General features: G+C 42.5%; 1 protein-coding gene across 1 annotated transcript in view; it reads left to right on the top strand.

Annotated features, from left to right (window-relative positions):
• The first annotated feature begins 832 nt into the window (after positions 1 to 832).
• The window catches only part of LOC106605164 (DNA repair protein XRCC1), a 36,093-nt gene continuing 16,669 nt past the window's right edge, over positions 833 to 20,256 (top strand). The window contains exons 1-7 of the mRNA XM_014200540.3: positions 833 to 1,204; positions 1,591 to 1,683; positions 4,310 to 4,417; positions 4,604 to 4,762; positions 8,119 to 8,196; positions 19,734 to 19,857; positions 20,052 to 20,158. Coding sequence (XP_014056015.1) covers positions 1,154 to 1,204; positions 1,591 to 1,683; positions 4,310 to 4,417; positions 4,604 to 4,762; positions 8,119 to 8,196; positions 19,734 to 19,857; positions 20,052 to 20,158 — 720 coding nt within the window. The 5' untranslated portion in view covers positions 833 to 1,153. The remainder of the gene's footprint in view (positions 1,205 to 1,590; positions 1,684 to 4,309; positions 4,418 to 4,603; positions 4,763 to 8,118; positions 8,197 to 19,733; positions 19,858 to 20,051; positions 20,159 to 20,256) is intronic.

Here is a 20,256-nt window from a genome sequence, read left to right on the forward strand (position 1 = left end):
ACCCTGTACTCAAGAGGATTGATGGTTACTAAAGCAAAAGCCATTCTTCACTACACTAAAAAGCAATTTCATATTCTGCTATTTGTATGTTCTGGTTCTATATTCATGTTACGAAATAAAGCTTTTTTATGTGCTTTTAATGTTGATAAGCATTTATACCCTCTCTCTTTTTAATATTTTGTTTTACCACCAACATGAAATACAATCCAGTAAGTGGCAGAGTATACCCCCATACTGGTTGCAATATACACTATCATACATAATCCAGTAAGAGCATATGACACTTTCTGCACTAATTGCACCCTGGAAACTTCAACCTGTCTCAACCGCACAGGACATTTCTGATGCCTAGCAACATGGCCACCCCCACAATTGAAACACTTCACTTTTCCCAACACAAACAACGCACCCGAAACACCGTAGTGGGTTCTGAAACAACCACAGAGAAGTTTTTGGGGGGCAGATATTTTAGGCAGAAGGTTCCAGGTACCCAGGCCGACAGCCTAGCGTAGGATCTGTTAGGGCCAAAGTAGTGGGAAGGGGTGGTGAGGTTTGTGGGGATAGTGGTACATATTGTAACGACCCTGGGTTTATAACCCACAACTGTCTGTGCGGGTCGCTACAATATTGTATATATAGGGTTAGATGGTGGTGCAATTTCCTTTTCTCCCCATTTCCCTTTTTTGTGAACAATGTGCAATGCTCTTTTCGAACTGTTAAAGGCAGAAATACGCAACAAAGAGTCTAGTCGGCCGTAAAACCACACGAAGAAGAATAAGAAGAAGCGTCAACTGTTTTGATTGGCTAAATAAAATATCAACCGGAAGTTACGTCAGAGATTATGAATTGAGAGGGATTTTGGCGTGAAATTCAGGGGGCACGGTTCAACCTCCAAATACGTTTCGGCTGTTTTTGTCCGCCTTTACATTAGAATAAAATTCACAGGGAAGTCAAATACAATGCATAAAACACAGAAATGTCAAACACGGTACTTCTATTAAGCATTTAGAGGTGTTTTGCTTTCTATAAACGTGTTCCGTTGTTTGCTACCCAGGCAATTGCTAACTAGCTAGCAAGCGTAGAGCTTTTGATTAACTGAAAAAACACAAATAAAGCGCATCACTTTTTTGACAAGTCAAGTGACTGGCGCAAAATGCCGGAGATAAAACTCAAGCACGTAGTGTCTTGCAGCACCGAAGACAATGTAAGTTGTCCAACTACTATCTAGACGAATTAGCTAATACAGTATTCGTAAGCCCGCTTGCTAACTTCCTAAAGTGTTAGCTAGCTAAGTTTGCTTGCTGTCTGATTGAGAGATAATGTCGACTGTCTAGCCCTCTACTGTATATAAGTACAGTCTGCACATGGCTTTTTTTCAGCCCACCAGAACATAATCATTGTGACAGTACTGAACAGTATTTGCATGCACCATTCGAAGTAGCTAGCTAGCTACAGTACACTTCCCAGTCATTTCTTGTTGTCAAAAAATGTATTTTCTTGAATGTAAACAGTAACACCCATTTCCAGTGATAACACCAGATGGTAATTGCAGATCATGGGGTCCTAGCTATTCTTGTTGTTTCCTTGCAGACTCACAAGGCTGACAACCTGCTGAGCTCAGACACATACAGAAAATGGAAAGCAGCAAGGCCAGGGGAGAAACAGACCTCCGTCATTATACAGGTAATAGGCTACTTCGCCTCTGCTCTGTGTTTTCATGGGATTGTGTAACAATTCACAGACTCCAATTCATACAGCAAATTTGTGGGTGTTAAATTCTCGATTTTGAGGTCAAAAGTGTTGTGAGTGTTGACTCTAGTGGGGTTAACACCAGTGGGATTTACACGGGTGTCGTTACTCGACTTAGTTAATTTCTGTTGATTCTCTGAATGAAAAATACTTTGGAGTGGCCCATCATATTTCCCAGCATGCTTTGTTGCGGGTTGATTTTTTTGAATAGTTTGTTTTAATATAGACTGTATGTTTCTGCATGCACATTAATTAATTGATCTAAGACAAATAACGTGCATTTTCCTATAATATTCCAATCTGTAAGTGGTTGGACTTATTGCACCCGTACTGAGATAGATGGTTGTTCCAGTTTAGATGTTTTAGGTAGTCTTGTGTGATGAGTTCTTCACCATAGCAGTTATTCTGAATGCAGATTGTAGATAATCAATTGTTGAATATCTTCCCTACTAGGGGTGTAAGTAAACGTTAACATTTTTTAAAGTAATTGGGATTTTCAACCTTAAGTAAAACTCCCTAACTGAATAGCTACCACTAACAGGTCCCGATCGTCATCATCATAAAGGGAAAATAAAAGTTGAATAAATACCTAACGCAACAAAAATCTAATCAAATTTTATTAGTCGCATGTGCCGAATACAACAGTGAAATGCTTACTTCTGAGCCCCTAACCAATGCTGTAAAGATAGTAGGAGGGAAAAAAGCAGAGCAGCAGCTCAAATGTGAGTGACAAGGAGAGGGGGGAGAGAGATAGTGACCAAGTCAACTTGTGCTGGTAGACTACTTATTGCTAGTTATTTATCATCTCATCTGATTACACCAGGGCTCTTTAACCCCAGTTGGAGAACTACCCTCCTGTAGGTTTTCGCTCCAACCCCAGTTGTATCTACCGTAACCTGATTTGGTTTATCAACCAGATAATTATTATAATCAGGTGCTCTAGATTATAGTTGGAGCGAAAACCTACAGGACAGTAGCTCTCCAGGAACAGTTTTGGAGAGCCCTGGATTACATTGTACCTGTATTGACTGCATCAAACCAAGAGAAGCTCGTTAAGCCAGCTAGCTAGCAAATGTTAGCTAGGCTAATTGAAACTGTATAACTTTAACTATACACTTTCTCCCCTTCTCAATCTTACAGTAACAACTCCATTCAGATTATTATGTAGCAGCCTACCTGTTGGCTCTTGGTGTTGTAGCTTGTCCTTCTCATTTAACTTCTTGTTCTGTCATTTTAATTCCATCTTCCATAGATATATATTTTTTTACTCTTAATTTGGCAAGTCAGTTAAGAACAAATTCTTATTTACAATTACAGCCTACACCGGCCAAACCCGGACAAAGCTGGGCCAATTGTGCGCCACCCTATGGGACTCCCAATCACGTCCGGTTGTGATACAGCCTGGATTCAAACCAGGGTGTCTGTAGAGACGCCTCAAGCACTGAGATGCAGTGCCTTAGAGCGCTGCGCCACTCGGGAGCTAATAACTTGCCACATGGAGGTTCTAGCTCTGACTTTAGCCTAGTGCCGGTTTGATGACTTGTGATTGGACGACAAAAACAAGCTACACGCGACACGTGAAAGGCAAGAGCAGCAGTAGCGATACAACTTTCTCTCTGCCGGAAGCACGATGTAGACATCTACATTGTGAATTCACTTGGAATTGGAGGAGTGTTTCTTATAGTTTTAATGGAAACCGATAAAAAATGTCTAACTGACAAGAAAACATTTCCAATTGTCACATCCCTACTCCCTAAAGCTTGATTCCAATAGGAATGACAAATTACTTCACAACCCAGCATATTCTAACTTGCAGATCTGATATGGCCAGGTTTTTCAGACCACAATGTTGGGGGGAAAACTAGGCCATAACTAAAGGCCTTATGAAATCTATAATGTATGGTCATGAAGGGTTTATAAAAAAGAAACGGAATGGAGCTAAGCACACAAAAAATCCAATCAGGTTCAGTTTGCTTTCCACCAGACACAGGGAAATGAATTCACTTTTCAGCAGGGCAATAACCTAAAACACAAGGCCAAATCTACACTGGAGTTGCTTACCAAGAAGACAGTGAATGTTCCTGAGTGGCCGAGTTACAGTTTGGACTTAAATCTACTTGCTAATCTATGGCAAGACCTGAAAAATAGTTGTCTAGCAATGATCAACATTTGCACAATCCAGGTGTGGAAAGCTCTTAGAGACTTACCCAGAAAGACTCACAGCTGTAATCACTGCCAAAGGTGCTTCTACAAAGTATTGTCTCAGGGCTGTGAATACTTATGTAAATTAGATATTTCTGTATTTAATTTTCAATACATTTGCAAACATTTCTAAAAACATGTTTTCACTTTGTCATTATGGGTTATTGTGTGTAGTTGGATGTGAAAATACATCTATGTAATCCATTTTGAATTCAGGCTGTAACACAATAAAATATGGAATAAGTCGGGGTATGAATACTTTTCTGAAGGCACTGTATGTATTATAACACTGCATTGCCCTGTTTGTTTTTTCCTAGTTTGCCCTAAATAACCTATGCTCTTTCCCCCATCGTTTTAGTTTGAGAAAGAAGAGCAGGTGTACAGCATAGACATAGGAAATGAAGGGTCTGCTTTTATCGAGGTTCTGGTGGGACACTCAACCTCTGTCAAAGACCAGGACTATGAGGTATGCCACCCCCTTACTGTATATTGTAGTACCTGTATACCTCGCTGATATCTACCACACTGAATGCACTGAGTGAAGGTACTAGTCTCTGCCTCTTATTATGGACAATGCATAGTTGTGGCTTTACAACCATCAGGTATAGTGTGCTGCTTAATTCCTAAGAGAACTTCTCACGGTCTCTCCCAGGTTCTGCTGGTCACGTCCTCCTTCATGTCCCCCATGGAGAGCCGTAACGGCACCAACATCAACCGCGTGCGCTTCTTTGGCCCTAACCAGCTGGTGAAGGCACACGCCCAGGAGAAGTGGGACCGCGTGAAGATTGTGTGTAGCCAGCCGTACAACAAGGTGAGCTGCACAGCACTAAGTGAGAACATTAGTGGACAGAGAGCATTGTGTGTGTATGTGATGCCACCTAAATCAATGTAAACCAGGGTCGTATTCATTAGGCAGCAAACGGATGGAAACAGGGTGGGACTAACTACACTTGTCCAATAAGAAACGTCCACTTTTGTTTTCCTTTGGCATCTCTTACATTCAGTGTCTTGGTCTTGGAATTTGAGGTTACGGTAATTGGCCAGGCCAAGTCACTGACATAACCAGGGGGGGTTGCTTCTTAATAAAACCTATTTGAAAAAAGCGATTACACTTAATTATTATCATGGCATTTAATTATTATTCAGGTTATTACTTATTAATGGAGTCAAAATAAAGACGTATGTCCTTTTCTGTTGGTTTTTCTTGCATATAAAGAAATTCTATACAGATCCTATTTCAACACAAAATCATTGAAATGAAGTCCGGTGGGTTTTCTACCACTTTCCCCCAAAATAGTCGCATAACGTCACAGTCCGTGCTGCTGTCATTCGATGGCATTGGCATTTGTTTTTCAAAGAGATTACGCTGTAATGAGAGAAATAATGTAGCCTAAGCTACTGAAAATAGGCCTTTACAAGATTACATCATGACAGGAGTGTTTGATTTTTATTAAAGAGATGGAGTCCAGACAGGGTGCTTTAGGAAACATTCTGAATGGTTATATAGCCCTATTGAGCACCACAGTGGAGGTGTCCATATTACCCATAAAAACTTGGGGTCAAACAGGGAAATTGTTCCAATCGTTTTTGCACCATTCATTTTTCCCATTGGGTTTTTTATAAACACTTAAAAAATGGCTGTGTTTCGTGTAGGCTTACCCTGGCGTGACGTTTTGATAACCATTTAAATCTCTCTTGGACTTTTATCAATATATTCGGCTCTATTTACTCTCTAATTTCAAAGTTGACATTATGTGAAATTACCAATCCCTGCAAGCTCCTACACGTCATCTCTAGCTGACACCTTTGCTAACAGTTATTGTGTTAATTTATATATACTTTGTTGACTTCCTACTGTGGGAGGCGAAGAAAAAATTACTGAGAAGCCCAGCTGGGCACTTTACTACATTTGACATTTACAAGAAGCAGGACATGTACACGATATATGCAAAAGTATGTGAACACCCCTTAAAATGAGAGGATTCAGCTATTTCAGCCACACCTGTTGCTGACAGATGTATGAAATCATGCCCATAGGCATGCAATCTCCATAGACAAACATTGGTAGAAGAATGGCCTTACTGAAGAGCTCAGTGACTTTCAACGTGGCACTGCCATAGGATGCCACCTTTCCAACAAGTCAGTTCGTAAAATATCTGCCCTGCTAGAGCTGCCCTGGTCAACTGTAAGTGCTGTTGTTGTGAAGTGAAAACGTCTAGGAGCAGCAACGGCTCAGCCGCGAAGTGGTAGGCCACACAAGCTCACAGAACAGGACCACCGAGTGCTGACACACTCACTAGAGAGTTCCAAACTACCTCTGGAAGCAATGTCAGCACAAGAACTGTTTGTCAGGAGCTTCATGAAATGGGTTTCCATGGCCGAGCAGCCGCACACAAGCCGAAGATCACCATGTGTAATGCCAAGCGTCGGCTGGAGTGGTGTAAAGCTCGCCGCCATTGAACTCTAGGGCAGGGGAAACGCGTTCTCTGGAGTGATGAATCAAGCTTCACCATCTGGCAGTCCGACAGACGAATCCTGGTTTGGCAGATGCCAGGTAAACGCTACCTGCCCCAATGCATAGTGCCATCTGTAAAGTTTGGTGGAGGAGGAGTAATGGTATGGGGCTGTTTTTCATGTTCGGGATAGGCCCTTTTAGTTCCAGTGAAGGGAAATCTTAATGCTACAGCATACGACATTCTAGATGATTCTGTGCTTCCAACTTTGTTGCAACAGTTTGGGTCAGGCCCTTTCCTGTTTCAGTATGACAATGTCACTGTGCACAAAGCGAGGTCCATACAGAAATGGTTTGTTGACATTTATGTGGAATAACTTGACTGGCCTGCACAGAGCTCTGACCTCAACCCCATCGAACACCTTTGGGATGAATTGGAACGCCCACTGCGAGCCAGGCCTAATCGCACGACCTCACTAATGTTCCATTCAGCCACAAGAGCATGTCCCCGCAGAAAATTTCCAACATCTAGTGAAAAGCCTTCCCAGAAGAGTGGAGGCTGTTATAGCAGCACAGGGGGGACCGACTCCATATTAATGCCCATGATTTTGGAATGAGATGTTCAATGAAAAGGTGTCCACATACTTTTGGTCATGTAGTGTATTTCTATCAGTGCTCAGGCGTACGTGCTCCGTCAACATTAACAGGACAGAGAAACCAGCCCCATGCTCATTTCTCAGATGGAGTGTGTATATGATGGTATGAAATAAACCAAAATGTATTTCTCACAAGTGTAGCAAGTTGTGATCTCCGCAAACGTTTCTACTCCGAGAATGAGAACGGTAAATTTCTGTGATTAGTACATGCATTAACAGAAATGAATGTAACAATGACAGGGATTGTTACATTCATTGTTTTAAAAATGGTAGGCTACCACATGGGTATTCATAAAAGTGCATTGCGGACGACACTGTGTGTATATATAGCCCAGGTTACTATTCTACTTTGGGGGCGGTAGGGGGGCAGCAATTTTTTTTTGTCTCGCCTAGGGCAGCATATCGGCCAGGAACGGGCCTGATCAGCGTTGATTAGTCTATAAATTAAGGAAGGATTACGTATCAAGTTATACCATGCCAGGTTGGAGAGGATTGGCGCATTGTCCATTTGACACATTAGTGCATTATAGGCCTTGGTGCCAGAACAACCTTGTCGACCTTTGTTGAATAATTAATGAATAGTCAGACACATCCAACTTTTTTTATTTTTTATAACAATTTATTTATTTACTAGCAAGCAATGAAAACGTGCATTGTATAAAAGAAAGTCCACACATCAAAGCTTTTTTACTGAAGTGCCATAGCCTATAGCACCCTACACCCCCACGCATCTAGGGATTAGCTGCTCAAACATCAAAGGACAGTTGGAAAGAGGAGATGTATAACATTTAGTAGACACCGTTAGCAAAATATTTGCTTAGAATCATTAGTGAACACTCCCGCTATTAGGTAAAGTTTATCTGCATGAAAATGAAGTTTATAAAACATTTTATAAATCCTAAAATGAATGTGGATGACAGTCTTCATCCATAACCGTCAGCTACACAGTTATTCAGTGACTGTCACAGCCCTAGTCTCAGCACAGTTCCTATTGTATACACTTATGAAAATGATTCAGGTTGGAACGACATGACGACAAATGGCATTTTCCACCCTCAGAGCATAGCATACGGAGTGGCCTTCGTGAAGTTCCATTCACCACCAGACAAAAGTGATCCACCAACCACAACAACACCGGTAAGAGAAGCTCAGCCGCCATCTTTAACCTTCTTCTACATAACCCACTCTCCACTGAGACTAAGACTCAATAGACTCATTCAGTATATAACTAAACTCAGCAAAAAAAGAAACGTCCCTTTTTCAGGACCCTGTCTTTCAAAGATAATTCGTAAAAATCCAAATAACTTCATGGATCTTCATTGTAAAGGGTTTAAACACTGTTTCCCATGCTTGTTCAATGAACCATAAACAGTTAATGAACATGCACCTGTGGAACGGTCGTTAAGACATTAACAGCTTACAGACAGTAGGCAATTAAGGTCACAACTTAGGACATTAAAGAGGCCTTTCTACTGACTCTGAAAAACACCAAAAGAAAGATGCCCAGGGTCCCTGCTCATCTGCGTGAACGTGCCTTAGGCATGTTGTAAGGAGGCATGAGGACTGCAGATGTGGCCATGGCAATAAATTGCAATGTCTGTACTGTGAGACACCTAAGACAGTGCTACAGGGAGACCGGACAGACAGCTGATTGTCCTCACAGTGGCAGACCATGTGTAACAACACCTGCACAGGATCGGTACATCCGAACATCACACGAGCAGGACAGGTACAGGATGGCAACAACAACTGCCCGAGTTACACCAGGAACGCACAATCCCTCCATCAGTGCTCAGACTGTCCGCAATAGGTTGAGAGAGGCTGGACTGAGGGCTTGTAGGCCTGTTGTAAGGCAGGTCCTTACCAGACATCACCGGCAATTACGTTGCCTATGGGCACAAACCCACCGTCGCTGGACCAGACAGGACTGGCAAAAAGTGCTCTTCACTGATGAGTTGCGGTTTTATCTCACCAGGGGTGATGGTCGGATTCACGTTTATCGCCGAAGGAATGAGCGTTACACCGAGGCCTGTACTCTGGAGCGAGATCGATTTGGAGGTGGAGTGTCCGTCATGGTCTGGGGCGGTGTGTCACAGCATCATCGGACGGAGCTTGTTGTCATTGCAGGCAATCTCAACGCTGTGCGTTATAGAGAAGACATCCTCCTCCCTCATGTGGTACCCTTCCTGCAGGCTCATCCTGACATGACCCTCCAGCATGACAATGCCACCAGCCATACTGTTCGTTCTGTGCGTGATGTCCTGCAAGACAGGAATGTCAGTGTTCTGCCATGGCCAGTGAAGAGCCCGGATCTCAATCCCATTGAGCACGTCTGGGACCTGTTGGATCGGAGGGTGAGGGCTAGGGCCATTCTCCCACAGAAATATCCAGGAGCTTGCAGGTGCCTTGGTGGAAGTGGGGTAACATCTCACAGCAAGAACTGGCAAATCTGGTGCAGTCCATGAGGAGAAGATGCACTGCAGTACTTAATGCAGCTGGTGGCCACACCAGATAGTGACTCTTACTTTTGATTTTGACCCCCCCCCTTTGTTCAGGGACACATTATTCCATTTCTGTTAGTCACATGTCTGTGGAACTTGTTCAGTTAATGTCTGTTGAATCTTGTTATGTTCATACAACTATTTACACATGTTAAGTTTGCTGAAAATAAACGCAGTTGACAGTGAGAGGACGTTTCTTTTTTTGGCTGAGTTAATATTATAAAGCCCAAATGGTTGCAGAGTTCAACTCGAGTTGAATTATACGTTTTCTGACCTTTTACATATACACCTCATTTGGAACGTTTTCAGACCTCTTGACTTTTCCACATTTTGTTACAGCCTTATTCTAAAATGTATTAAATTGTTTTTTCCCCTCATCAATATACACAATCGATACCCCATAATGACAAAGCGAAAACAGACATTTTAGCAAATGTATAAAAATACAAAAACTGAAATATTACATTTACATAAGTATTCAAACCCTTTACTCAGTACTTTGAAGCACCTTTGACAGCTATTACAAACTCAAGTCTTCGTGGGTATGACGCTGCAAGTTTGGCACACCTGTATTTGGGGAGTTTCTCCCATTGTTCTCTGCAGATCCTCTCAAGCTCTGTCAGGTTGGATGGAGTGTCACTGCACAGCTATTTTAAGGTCTCTCCAGAGATGTTCGATCGGGTTCAAGTCCACGCTCTGGCTGGGCCTCTCAAGGACATTCAGAGACTTGTCCTGAAGCCACTCCTGTGTTGTCTTGGCTGTGTGCTGTCGTGTCTGGACTATTATTAAATGTGAAGACTGTTATTTATCAAATCAATTCTCTGTGTAGATGTTATTACGTGATTAAACTAATCATGTAAACTTTGATTAACTAGGAAGTTGGGGTACCACAGAAAAATGTTGTTTATAGAGCGCCAATTTCCCGAATATAACTCTTTTAGATATTTTCATGTGAAAACAGTCGCTTATTAATGAATTGTTATTATTACCTCATCAGTTCTCATTACAGAACGTCGCAAACTTTTGGATATCTGCACAAACCCTAGCCTTAATCATGAATCAGCGATATACAAATTGGCTTAATTATATTAAAAGAAAGGAGGACCAAGGCACTCGTCATATAATAGATAAAACGCCTTTATTAGTATGGCATGTTCAATAGAAACAATGTTTTTAAAAATCCGACGCATTTCGGCTGCTTGGCCTTCGTCAGAGAGTACAAAGAAATAATATAATGTTCTCTTTTTAACAGCTTTTCCAATTAGCCCTAATTTGAAGAGGGAGTGGTTACAAGATTGATTGGACACACCTAGTAAGCAATACTATAAACACTTTAAAGTGAAATACTGTAGCTATGTTATCATAAAAATACAACTCCAAGCTCGAAGAATCAGAACACTTCGAAAGGTAGTTCTAACCTTAAATATGGCTGGGAGAAGTGTCAAGAATAAGAAAGCAATATATCCCATTGTACACTAGAACACAGCAAAACATGAACAACAAGAGTCTAAACATAGCTGAGGGCAATTGAGCAAAATTTCCACTAGATGACAACAAATGGACCCATCACAACCCTACAGGAAGGGTGAGAAATCCATATCTTCATTTAAACCTGGGTATTTAGTGGCCTGTAGTTTGTAAATCCAAAAACGTTCCCTTTGGTTTAAATGTTTAAGACGGTCCCCTTTTCTAATAGAGGCCGGGATATGATCAATACCCATAGCTTGTAGGGAGGCAGGGTTGCCATGGTGTAAGGACGTGTAATGCCTTGCCATGGGGTAGTCGTCATTGCCTACCCGTATGGCGTACTTGTGTTCCGCTCGGCGGTCTTGAAGGCGTCTCTTTGTCCGTCCAATGTAGAACACCTTGTACTGTGGACATTCCAATCTATAGATGACATGAGTGGTTTTGCAGTTAATGAAATGCTTGACGTAATACTCCATTTTGGAAGCTGTATCAAATAATATTTTTTCTGTGCAATATTTCTGCAATGGTTGCACTGGTTACATTTAAAAGAGCCTTTGGGTTTGTGACCAAGCCAAGTTTTTTTGAGAGTCACCCGGAAGATAACTGTGGACTAATTTGTCCTTTAGGGTAGGACATCTCTTAAAGCTTATGACTGGTGGCTCAGGAAAGACTTGGCGTAGAAGCGTATCACTTTGGATGATTCCCCAATTATTTTGAATGATTCTTTTAATGTTATCTGCTTCAGTGCTGTATTTTGTAACAAAATACACTCTCTGATGCATCACGAGGCACTCCCCTTCGCAACAAGTTCTCTCTGTCAAGTAATCCAGCCCTTATACCTGCATCTTTCAGGACCTGAACGCTGTAGCCCCGATTTCAAGAATCGATTCTCCAATTCAGCAGATTTGACACTATAGTCTGTTTCCTGATCGCAAATTCTGCGGACTCTTTGGAATTGGCCATATGGAATATTCTCTTTTAGCCTTTTGGGGTGAAAGCTGTCTGCCCTCAGAATGGTATTCCCATCTGTAGGCTTCCTAAAAATTGATGTGTGCAAACAACCTTTGTCATTTTTACTGATGTCGAGGTCCAAAAAATGAACGTTATCCTTGCTGTACGCCATAGTTAGTTTGATGTTAGGGTTAATGCTGTTAAGGTATTGGTGGAAGGAAATAAGTTCATCTTCTGAGCCGGACCAAAAAAGGCAAACATCATCAATATAGCGTCCCCACCATATAATCCGGTCAAAGAAATGGTTATTAGAAGGATCCAAAATGAAGTCATTTTCCCATTTACCCAAGTACAAACCAGCGTAGGAAGGGCTGTAGCAAGCTCCCATGGCACATCCTTTGACCTGTTTAAAAATACGGTCCTGAAAGATAAAAATGTTATGATTAAGAGTCCATTCAGTCAGTGAGACGACAAATTCTGTAGGAGGCATCTCAGTTTCAGGTCGGGTACTCAAGAAATTGTGCAGAGCTGCCAAACCTTGTTCATATTCAATGGTGGTGTATAGAGACTCCACATCCATGGTGACTAAAATGGAAGCTGTACCTATATTATTCAATTCCTTAATTTTGTTCAACACATCTGTGGTATCTTGAAGATAGGCTGGGAGTGACGTCAGAAAAGGCTTAATAAAGTAATCAATGTACTTAGAGATGGGTTCTGTCAGACTTTCATTACCACTAATGACTGGCCTGCCTGGGGGATTTTCAAGATTTTTGTGGACTTTTGGAAGAAGGTAAAAAGAAGCCATATGTGGACTGCCATTGAAAAGAAATTTGAACTCATTGTCTGAAATGTAGCCATTCTCCTTAGCTTCTGTGAGGATCCCTTTCAATTCAGTTTTTAGGTCCTCTGTAGGGTTGAAGGTAAGATTGGTACAATTCATCATTGTCTAATTGACGGTAGGCTTCTGTCACATATTTGTCTTTACTCCACACTACTGTAGCGCCACCTTTTGTCTGCTTTTTTAACCACAACCCGTTCATTTTTGGACAATGATTCCACTGCATCCCTCTCTGTCTTAGAAAGGTTATGTCGTGTTTGGTTGGAGTCAATTTTACCCTTAAATAGATTCTCCACATCAAAATTCACCTTCTTGGCAAATATTTTTAGTGTGGCATTCTGGACGATGGGACAGAAGGTGGACTTGGGCTTAAAAGGTGTTTTTGAGTGAACAGAAACTGCCTGACCTGAGACACTGGCATCTGTAGTTGGAGAGATGTTTTGCTTATACCAGGCTTTCAGATGTAGATTCCTGTAGAAGCGAAATATGTCAATCTTTCTATTAAATTCATTAGTTGAGTATGTGGGGGCAAAGGACAGTCCTTTAGACAATACCCTTACGCAATCATCAGAAAGAGGTTCTCCAGAAATGTTGATCACAGCCTTGTTCTGGTCCTGCTCCATGTGGTTGGATAGTCTTGATTTATTCCTCCCCCTCCGTGTTGGCCTCTTGCGCGTCCTCTCCCTCTCCTGTTGAGGTACCTGCGTGTCTCCTCTTCCTGATCTAAAAAATCTTGGGAGGAGCTGGCCTCTGAGTGTCTGGGGTGATCCTCATCGTCACTGCTTGTAAGGTTGAAAGAGACAGATCTAGGCTTCCTCCTCTGCAGATGTGATTCTGAATTCTTGCGCATTGGTTTTCTCCAGGAAAAGACCTTGCCATCTCTGTAGTCTACTTCATCTCTTCTAAATTTTCTTAGCTTGTCTTGCTTCAATGTCAGAGTGAATGTGTCTACTTTCTCTTTCAAGATCTCATCACATTGTGCTTTGTTGGAATTGTCACTGTGTTCTGTGATTTTCTTTTTTACTACTTCAATTTCTGTTTGGACTACTTGTCTGTCCTTTTTAGATTCTTCTATTAGAAGTAGCATTAGGTCAAAAGAACACTTGTTGAGAATAGCCTCCCATTTATCTCTAAATTCAGCTTAATTATTCAGCTTAATTATTTATTTACTAACTAAATAATCACACAGAATTACATAACAAACAAACAGTAGATATTTGGGTTACTACATGAGACAAAGAAAAAGTCCCTGGCGGACGAAGCCGATATGACTGCTTGGAAAACAAAGGAAAAGGGTGGGGACTGAGAGAGCGGGAAAGACGAAATGGATTCACTACACATAGTGGATAATTGTACTCATGGACATGTTAATACTTTGCACATGAACGTCCACTCATTCTGAAAGAAATAGCAATGTACATATTTACGCTTGTATGTCGTTGTTGTCTTTCCGTTGAAAACACTCGATTGTCCTGTCGAGTTCATCATAGTCTCTGGTTAACTTTTCCAGAAGTCACAATGTCTTTCATGGTTGTTGGTGGTTAAAATGGATACTTCAGAGTACAATTCGGAAATGTTCTCATAGAATAGATGCTTCGGCGGTTGTCGGTATACTCTTTCTAGGTTACAAAATTTCTTGTTGCAGACTAGTAATTAGTGTCATCTAGAATTTGCTCCTTCTTTAGTGAATCGATAGTCTCAGAGTTGAACCATTTCTAGCCATGTAGCCAAAACTACAGCTGTATGGTCTCCGTTGCCTATAGAATTGTTGCCATTCCAACGTGGGGACTCTGTCCCGGCGTTCTCTGACATAATTTACAGTTGAAGTCGGAGTTTAGATACACTTAGGTTGGAGTCATTAAAACTTGTTTTTCAACCACTCCACAAATGTGTTGTTAACAAACTATAGTTTTGGCAAGTCGGTTAGGACATCTACTTTGTGCATGACCCAAGTAATTTTTCCAAAAATTGTTTACAGACAGATTTTTTCACTTATAATTCGCTGTATCACAATTCCAGTGGGTCAGAAGTTTACATACACTAAGTTGACTGTGCCTTTTAAACAGCTTGAGAGAAATCCAGAAAATGTCATGGCTTTAGAAGCTTCTGATAGGCTAATTGACAATTGGAGGTGTACCTGTGGATGTATTTCATGGCCTACCTTTAAACTCAGTGCCTCTTTGCTTGACATCATGGGAAAATCTAAAGAAATCAGCCAAGACCTCAGGAAACAAATTGTAGACCTCCACAAATCTGGTTCATCCTTGGGAGCAGTTTCCAAACACCTGAAGGTATCATGTTCATCTGTACAAACAATAGTACGCAAGTATAAACACCATGGGACCACGCAGCCGTCAATACTGCTCAGGAAGGAGACGCGTTCTGTCTCCTAGAAATGAACGTACTTTCGTGCGAAAAGTGCAAATCAATCCCAGAACAACGAGCAAAGGACCTTGTGAAGATGCTGGAGGAAACTGGTACAAAAGTATCTATATCCACAGTAAAACAAGTCCTATATCGACATAACCTGAAAGGCCGCTCAGCAAGGAAGAAGCCACTGCTCCAAAACCGTCATAAAAAAGCCAGACTATGGTTTGTAACTGCACATGGGGACAGAGATTGTACTTTTTGGAGAAATGTCTTCTGGTCTGATGAAACAAAAATAGAACTGTTTGGCCATAATGACCATCGTTATGTTTGGAGGAAAAAGCGGGAGGCTTGCAATCCGGAGAACACCATCTCAACCGTGAAGCACAGGGGTGGCAGCATCATGTTGTGGGGGTGCTTTGCTGCAGGAGGGACTGGTGCACTTCACAAAATAGATGGCATGATGAGGGTGGAAAATGATGTGGATATTTTGAAGCAACATCTCAAGACATCAATCAGGAAGTTAAAGCTTGGTCGCAAATGGGTCTTCCAAATGGACAATGACCCCAATTATTCTTCCAAAGTTGTGGTAAAATGGCTTAAGGACAACAAAGTCAAGGTATTGGAGTGGCCATCACAAAGCCCTGGCCTCAATCCAATAGAACATTTATGGGCAGAACTGAAAAGGTGTGTGCGAGCAGGGAGGCCTATAAACCTGACTCAGTTACACCAGCTCCGTCAGGAGGAATGGGCCAAAATTCACCCAACTTATTGTGGGAAGCTTGTGGAAGGCTACCCGAAACGTTTGACCCAAGTTAAACAATTTAAAGGCAATACACTCAATTAGTATTTGGTAGCATGTAAACTTGTGACCCACTGGGAATGTGATGAAAGAAATAAAAGCTGAAATAAATCATTCTCTCTATTATTATTCTGACATTTCACATTCTTAAAATAAAGTGGTGATCCTAACTTTGTACTAGGATTAAATGTGAGGAATTGTGAAAAACTGAGTTTAAATATACACTGCTCAAAAAAATAAAGGGAACACTTAAACAACACAATGTAACTCCAAGTCAATCACACTTCTGTGAAATCAAACTGTCCACTTAGGAAGCAACACTGATTGACAATAAAGTTCACATGCTGTTGTGCAAATGGAATAGACAACAGGTGGAAATTATAGGCAATTAGCAAGACAACCCCAATAAAGAAGTGGTTCTGCAGGTGGGGACCACAGACCACTTCTCAGTTCCTATGCTTCCTGGCTGATGTTTTGGTCACTTTTGAATGCTGGCGGTGCTTTCACTCTAGTGGTAGCATGAGACTGCACTACCTGGCTCAGGTAGTGCAGCTCATCCAGGATGGCACATCAATGCGAGCTGTGGCAAGAAGGTTTGCTGTGTCTGTCAGCGTAGTGTCCAGAGCATGGAGGCGCTACCAGGAGACAGGCCAGTACATCAGGAGACGTGGAGGAGGCCGTAGGAGGGCAACAACCCAGCAGCAGGACCGCTACCTCCGCCTTTGTGCAAGGAGGAGTAGGAGAAGCACTGCCAGAGCCCTGCAAAATGACCTCCAGCAGGCCACAAATGTGCATGTGTCTGCTCAAACGGTCAGAAACAGACTCCATGAAGGTGGTATGAGGGCCCGACGTCCACAGGTGGGGGTTGTGCTTACAGCCCAACACCGTGCAGGACGTTTGGCATTTGCCAGAGAACACCAAAATTGGCAAATTCGCCACTGGCGCCCTGTGCTCTTCACAGATGAAAGCAGATTCACACTGAGCACGTGACAGACGTGACAGAGTCTGGAGACGCCGTGGAGAATGTTCTGCTGCCTGCAACATCCTCCAGCATGACCGGTTTGGCGGTGGGTCAGTCATGGTGTGGGGTGGCATTTCTTTGGGGGGCCGCACAGCCCTCCATGTGCTCGCCAGACGTAGCCTGACTGCCATTAGGTACCGAGATGAGATCCTCAGACCCCTTGTGAGACCATATGCTGGTGCGGTTGGCCCTGGGTTCCTCCTAATGCAAGACAATGCTAGACCTCATGTGGCTGGAGTGTGTCAGCAGTTCCTGCAAGAGGAAGGCATTGATGCTATGGACTGGCCCGCCCGTTCCCCAGACCTGAATCCAATTGAGCACATCTGGGACATCATGTCTCGCTCCATCCACCAACGCCACGTTGCACCACAGACTGTCCAGGAGTTGGCGGATGCTTTAGTCTAGGTCTGGGAGGAGATCCTTAAGGAGACCATCCGCCACCTCATCAGGAGCATGCCCAGGCATTGTAGGGAGGTCATACAGGCACGTGGAGGCCACACACACTACTGAGCCTCATTTTGACTTGTTTTAAGGACATTACAACAAAGTTGGATCAGCCTGTAGTGTGGTTTTCCACTTTAATTTTGAGTGTGACTCCAAATCCAGACCTCCATGGGTTGATATATTGGATTTCCATTGATTATTTTTGTGTGTTTTTGTTGTCAGCACATTCAACTATGTAAAGAAAAAAGGATTTAATAAGATTATTTATTTCATTCAGATCTAGGATGTGTTGTTTAAGTGTTCCCTTTATTTTTTTGAGCAGTATATTTGGCAAAGGTGTTTGTAAACCTCCGACTTCAACTGTATATTTTGTATGAAGTGGGTTTTATGCTCTGTGGAAAAAGGGGCAATTCTATGATGCCTGATGTAATGTCTGGGCTCACAGGGGTGTGGCCACTGACTAGTTAACTTTATAACTAAACAAGTGTCTCGTTTAGAAGGCCAACATGACATTACATCTTCTCACACACAGTTTCTTATTCAATCATATATTTTACACAACATTGAGGTAGAAAACTGAGAAATGTACACTTCCAAAGCTACCGTTATTCTGCGCTACCATCCTTCCTGATGTCACAAAATAAAACAATTTAGACCGGATTGTTCTTTAAATACCCACTGACCATTCCCACTTTCTCAAAAATTGAAATATTGTTTGTTCCTCCAATTTTTGGCAATAGGAGTTGAACAACGAGTAGCTATTTGTAACATAGGTTTATTTCACTTCTCTTTCTGCATGACCAGGGGGAGAGGGTCTCTGCCAGGAATTTATGTCCTGTCGTAAAGTCATAAAACTTGTGGTGGGGGGGGCACGATATACACCCCAAAGGACCATGTCGTGACAGTGCTTAGAGTTGTTGTCCTGTTGGAAGGTGAATCTTCGCCAAAGTCTGAGGTCCTGAGCAGGTTTTCATCAAGGATCTCTGAACTTTGCTCCGTTCATCTTTCCCTCGATCCTGACTAGCCTCCCAGTCCCTGCAGCTGAAAACCATCCCCACAGCATGATACTGCCACCACCATGCTTCACTGGTGCCAGGTTTCCTCCAGATGTGACGCTTGGCATTCAGGCCAAAGAGTTCAATCTTGGTTTCATCAGACTAGAGAATCTTGTTTCTCATGGTCTGTGAGTCCTTTAGGTGTCTCTTTTTTAAATCAAACTCCAAGCAGGCTGTTGTGCCTTTTACTGAGGAGTGGCTTCCGTCTGGATGCTCTACCATAAAGGCCTGATTGGTGGAGTGCTGCAGAGATGGTTGTCCATCTGGAAGGTTCTCCCATCTCCACAGAGGAAATCTGGAGCTCGGTCAGAATGAACATCGGGTTCTTGGTCACCTCCCTGACCAAGGCCCTTCTCCCCCGAATGATCAGTTTGGCCCTGCAGCCAGCCCAGGAATAATCTGGTGGTTCCAAACTAATCTAGTTTAAGAATGATGGAGGCCACTGTGTTCTTGGGGACCTTTAATGCTGCAAACACAATCCTGACACAATCCTGTCTCGGAGCTCTACGGCAATTCCTTTGACGTCATGGTTTGGTTTTTGCTCTGACATGCACACACCTATATAGACTAGGTGTGTGCCTTACCAAATCATGTCCAATCAATTGTATTTACCACAGTTGGACTGCAAGTTGTAAATAAATCTCAAGGACGATCACAATGGAAACAGGATGCACCTGAACTCAGTTTCAAGTATTTAGAAAGGGTCTGAATACTTATGTAAATAGGGTATTTGTTTTTTATTTTTAATAAGTATGCAAAAAATTAAAATCTGTTTTTCACTTTGTTGAGGTATTGTGTATAGATTGAGGAATACAATTCAAAAATTCAATTTTAGATTAAGGCTTATTTAAGGTTGAGGTCTGATTAGATTAGACTGAATGCATTGTCCATATGCCATAGTCTAGCCCAGTCTAGTGTCTGTTGCGCAGATCCAGTAATATGCTTCATCCGCAAATTAATGGGCACTGTTTTATTTCTTTATTACATGGTGCTTGTCTTTCCCATTCATTTGGGATTTAGGCATATAGCTGGATCCACACAACAGATGGGCTAGACTGTGGACTCATCTAGAGAGTAGACAACTTTTTTGCTTAACTTTATTTGATTTGAGTGAACTGGAATTTATACCATGAAAAATTCTGTTTATGTGCACTGTCCTGTGCTTTCCTAACATGACTGACTGATCAGACTCTCTCACAACACTGTCTTTCTTGCCCCCTGATAGAAGTTGACCAAGCTGGGCCAGTTCCGGGTGAAGGATGAGTCCCCCTTGGCTTGTCCCAGTCTACAGCCAGGCAGCCTCTTCTTCAACAGAGAGAGCACCTCCAAAGCCAGCCCAGCGCTCAAGGGTACTACTACTGTACTCAAGCTAAAGGCCTAGTTACAGCTAATTTCAGATTGCATGTTTATTAGTGCGCATTGATGTGGTGTGATTGAGCTCCGTGAGCGAAAAGCACCATAGGGTCTGCTGGTGGGGTGAGAAATGTGAAACAATATTTCCCAACTTCTCTCTCTGTCTCGTCACCTCTTCTACCCCCCACAGTTTCGCCACAGACTGAGAAGCTCAGCTATGCAGCTGCCGCCCTGCAGTCTGGATCAGGGTCTGGCCACTCCTCAGCCCCACCGTCCTCCAACTCTCCCCCAACACAGGTAAGGACCAAGGCTTGGACTGCGTCCCAAATTGCACCGTAATCCCTATATAGGGCACTACTTTTGATCAGAGCCCATAGTGATGCATCATTGGCTTC

Source organism: Salmo salar, chromosome 05 (assembly GCF_965601325.2).
Source record: "Salmo salar chromosome 05, fSalSal1, whole genome shotgun sequence".
NCBI classification, from domain to species: domain Eukaryota; kingdom Metazoa; phylum Chordata; class Actinopteri; order Salmoniformes; family Salmonidae; genus Salmo; species Salmo salar.